This window comes from Cibotium barometz, chromosome 20 (genome assembly GCF_041138505.1).
Source record: "Cibotium barometz isolate CiBa-2024 chromosome 20, ASM4113850v1, whole genome shotgun sequence".
NCBI lineage: Eukaryota > Viridiplantae > Streptophyta > Polypodiopsida > Cyatheales > Cibotiaceae > Cibotium > Cibotium barometz.
The window spans coordinates 28,921,737-28,925,134 of record NC_141065.1 but is presented as its reverse complement, the minus strand read 5'-3'; the positions used below and the strand labels follow the sequence as shown (position 1 = coordinate 28,925,134).

At 45.4% G+C, this 3,398-nt stretch overlaps 1 protein-coding gene across 2 annotated transcripts; it reads left to right on the top strand.

Moving 5' to 3' along the window:
• The first annotated feature begins 991 nt into the window (after positions 1-991).
• Positions 992-3,179, top strand: LOC147627757 (nuclear transcription factor Y subunit C-4-like). Of its 2 annotated transcripts, none has more exons than XM_086814713.1 (2): positions 992-1,355; positions 2,011-3,179. In XM_086814713.1, the coding sequence occupies exon 2, from the start codon at positions 2,106-2,108 to the stop codon at positions 2,922-2,924; it is 819 nt and encodes a 272-aa protein (XP_086670839.1). In that variant the 5' UTR covers positions 992-1,355; positions 2,011-2,105; the 3' UTR covers positions 2,925-3,179. The 2 variants fall into 2 exon arrangements, with proteins under 2 accessions (XP_086670839.1, XP_086670837.1); XM_086814711.1 differs by having other exon boundaries at positions 993-1,355; positions 2,021-3,179.
• The last annotated feature ends 219 nt before the right edge of the window (positions 3,180-3,398 follow it).

Genomic DNA, 3,398 nt, shown 5'->3' with positions numbered 1-3,398 from the left:
ATTGTGGTTCAAGATGGGAGGGCAACTCTACCAAACAAATCATGTTTGGGACTTTTATAGTTGTAAAAAATAGACAATCAAGATTCGATTGTCTATCTAAGAGGTATCCATTGCTAGAATTCCTCCTCCATAATAGGGATAGGCGATGATATTTAAGCATCCTTAGAGTTTATATCGATGATTTATAAGATGATGTAGTAAGGTCCTTAGAGTTTATATCCATAATTCATAAGGTGAGGTAGTAAGGTCCTTACTTGTGCAAGCCTTTTCACAGTAGAAAGTTTTTTTTTTGAAGAAAGTATGATATTATATTATTTAGAATGGTGCCAAGAAAGTCCTTCTCCAGTAATGGATCACAGGTGGTTTTCCCCTTTTTTGCAACACAGTAGAAAGACTTAAGTTGTTGACGTGTGAGGTAGTGGCCCCAAAAAAAAAGCCACACACCCACGAGAGAGAAAGAAAGAAAGAAAGCTGTATTAACGTCTACTAGAGGCCGAACTCGACCTATGAGACAAATCAATGTACAATTGTCAATGTCTTCTGGATGTCCACGAGAGAGAGAGAGAGAGAGAGAGAGAGAGAGAGATCTGAACTGTGGAAATTTCTTGCATGAGCGATTCCAGCTCACCCCTTTGAGAAATTTGTGTAAATTGTAACCACCCCATTGATGAATTCTCAACACATAAGGAGATGGTAGTGGTTGAGCTTAGTGCTTGAATACAAAACTTTTTCCAACCAATCTATATAAGGATATAAGGACAACTCCTTAATCTACATTGTTATTTCCCAAATGTGTACTAAATGTTGTTATAACTAAAATATATAAAAAATAATTTCCTCCAAAAAAATCCTTAATTGGTTTTCCTTAATCGTGACCGTCCAGCAAGGATTTCCACCCACCCCTCGAGGTGTGTAACCTAAACCGCCATCGTCAGTGAAACCCTAGTTACCCTACAGAGGAGGCCAATAACTGCCCGGTTTCTGGCGTTCCCCTTCACCCTTTCCTCTTTTATCGACACTTGTCTCCCTCTTGCTGCAAAGCAAGGTCCTCTCCCTGCAGGCTTCTGCCATTGGACCTAAGCTGAGGGTCAAGTTTGCACCCATTGGCCGGATTGAGCGCCAACACAGAGCTCTCTTCCCCCCCCCTTTCCTCCCTCCCTCGGCGGCCCCATCCCTGCCTGCCTTTCGCGCCTTCAGTACACGCAAATCCCCATTCATTGCTTTTCTTCCCGCTCTCTGCCATGCGGGCGACTCAGAAGAGAATGACGCGTGGGCGATGCTGAATGAACCTTTTCCTGCTGGATTTGGCTTTGGAGGAAGCTCTGGCAAGTGAAGGAAGTATCAGATCAAGCCCGGTAAAGCCCTCTTTTCACTACTTCAAAATGCATGTTTTTGTGCAAATTCGGAAGTGGGTTCACAACGAAGGGTCAAAATAGGTGCACCCATGTCGTCGTTCTTCACATCCTTTCAGAAAACCAGAGCTATGATGGCTTCTTCTTTTTGTAAAATAGTAATACGTAGTGAAATCATGTCTACAAACTTCTGTAATATAGTTTACATGGCTGACTTGGAAGGAAACCATCCACATCCACATCCACATCCCCTCCCCCCCCCCCTCCCCCCTCTCCTCTTCCTTATCCCCTCCCCTTCTTCTCCCTTTTCCCCTTGCCCACTCCTACAGTTGAAATGCCCAGGCCGGATGATGGGGCAGCCATCTTACAATTTTGTGTAGCTGGCAGGACTAGAATCTTCACTCCTGGTTAGAAATTCTGACACCTTACCAGTGGACTACCCCTGTTCATTGATTCAAGTGGAGGCTTCCTACTATCCATAAGCCCCTCCCACCCGATGGTTGTGAACCTAGCTTATGTCAGTATACATTATCCTGCAGTATTTTATGGTTTTACCTTTAATGTGCTTGCCATCTCATTTTGTATGATTTGGCTTGCTACTTTAGCTTGCATGTGTTGGGTTGTTCTCAACCTTTTCCCCACTTTTCACGGGTCACAGTTGTGTTCAGGTGATTTGACACATAGGCAACGGAGAATTGGCCTAGGTTGCAAGAACGTGAAGGCGGCTAGCATTTGTGAGGGCGGTTTCAAGCAATGGATCAACAAAATAGCCAACAGTCCATGACCATTGCTAGTGGCCAGCCTCAAGTTCAGTATGCCTTGGCACCAGGCCAGATGACAGGAGGGTATCAGAACCATGGAATAGTCCAACCATCAACTGTCGTAGCTGGACAGCCCTCAGGTGGGTATGCTGCTGTCCCTCAAGCCATGGGAGGATATCAGCATATTCATCAGCAACAGTTGCAGCAGTTCTGGAACTCACAAATGCTTGAGGTTGAGCAGGTGAACGACTTCAAGACTCACCAGCTTCCTTTGGCTAGAATAAAAAAGATCATGAAGGCTGATGAAGATGTCAGAATGATCTCGGCTGAAGCACCCGTCCTGTTTGCAAAAGCATGTGAGATGTTCATTTTGGAGCTGACTCTGAGGTCTTGGATCCACACGGAGGAAAACAAGCGACGAACGCTGCAGAAGAATGATATCGCAGCTGCCATTACACGAACCGACATCTTTGATTTCCTGGTTGACATTGTTCCCAGGGATGAGCTCAAGGAGGAAGGTCTCGGAATGCCTAGAGCTGGCCTCCCTGTTGGAGCACCAGCAGATGCTATTCCCTATGGGGGGATGTATTACATGGCTCAACCACAGCCTCCGGGTGCTGTACCTGTTATATCTCAGCCAACTCAGGCTATGATGGCTTCACCGACAATTATTGTGGGTAGGCCAGCCATGCCTGTCGATCCCACCATTTATAGACCTGGTATGCCTTATGCTCCTCAGCCAGCAGTGCAGCAGGTCTGGCAACAGCAGACCCAAGACACACAAACCGAAGCACCAGAAAGCAGCAGTTAATCAAGAGCACTTAGCTAGACAGAAACACTTGCCAGAAGATAGTGAGCATGGGTAATTGATCGGTTTAATGTTTGTTTAGCAACATATGGTAGCTTTTTATGCAATCAAAATGACACCTTTAGGGGAGTCAAAATGACATTTTTAGGAGATTAACTTCAGTCTGACTGGCTATCTATGGCCCTTGTATGGCTTTATGCAAATAGGCTAATTCTGTTGTGAATTGAACTATATTTGGAATGTAGTGTATTATGAAGTCATCACGATTGCATGTGTGTGTGTGTGTGTGTGTGTGTGAGAGAGAGAGAGAGAGAGAGAGAGAGAGCAGTCGGGGTGGGGGGGTGGGGGGCGGGGGGGGGGGGTGGGGGTTGTGGGGTTAGTTTGCATTAGAATACTAAATTCTTTCTATCTGGAGCAGGGTTTCATACTTCTATCTGGAGTGGGGGTTTATATTTCTCTTTCTGGAGAAGTGGTTCA

Coding starts and splice junctions, on each gene's coding strand:
- LOC147627757 (XM_086814713.1), top strand. CDS start 2,106: ATGGATCAACAAAATAGCCAACAGTCCATGACCATTGCTAGTGGCCAG.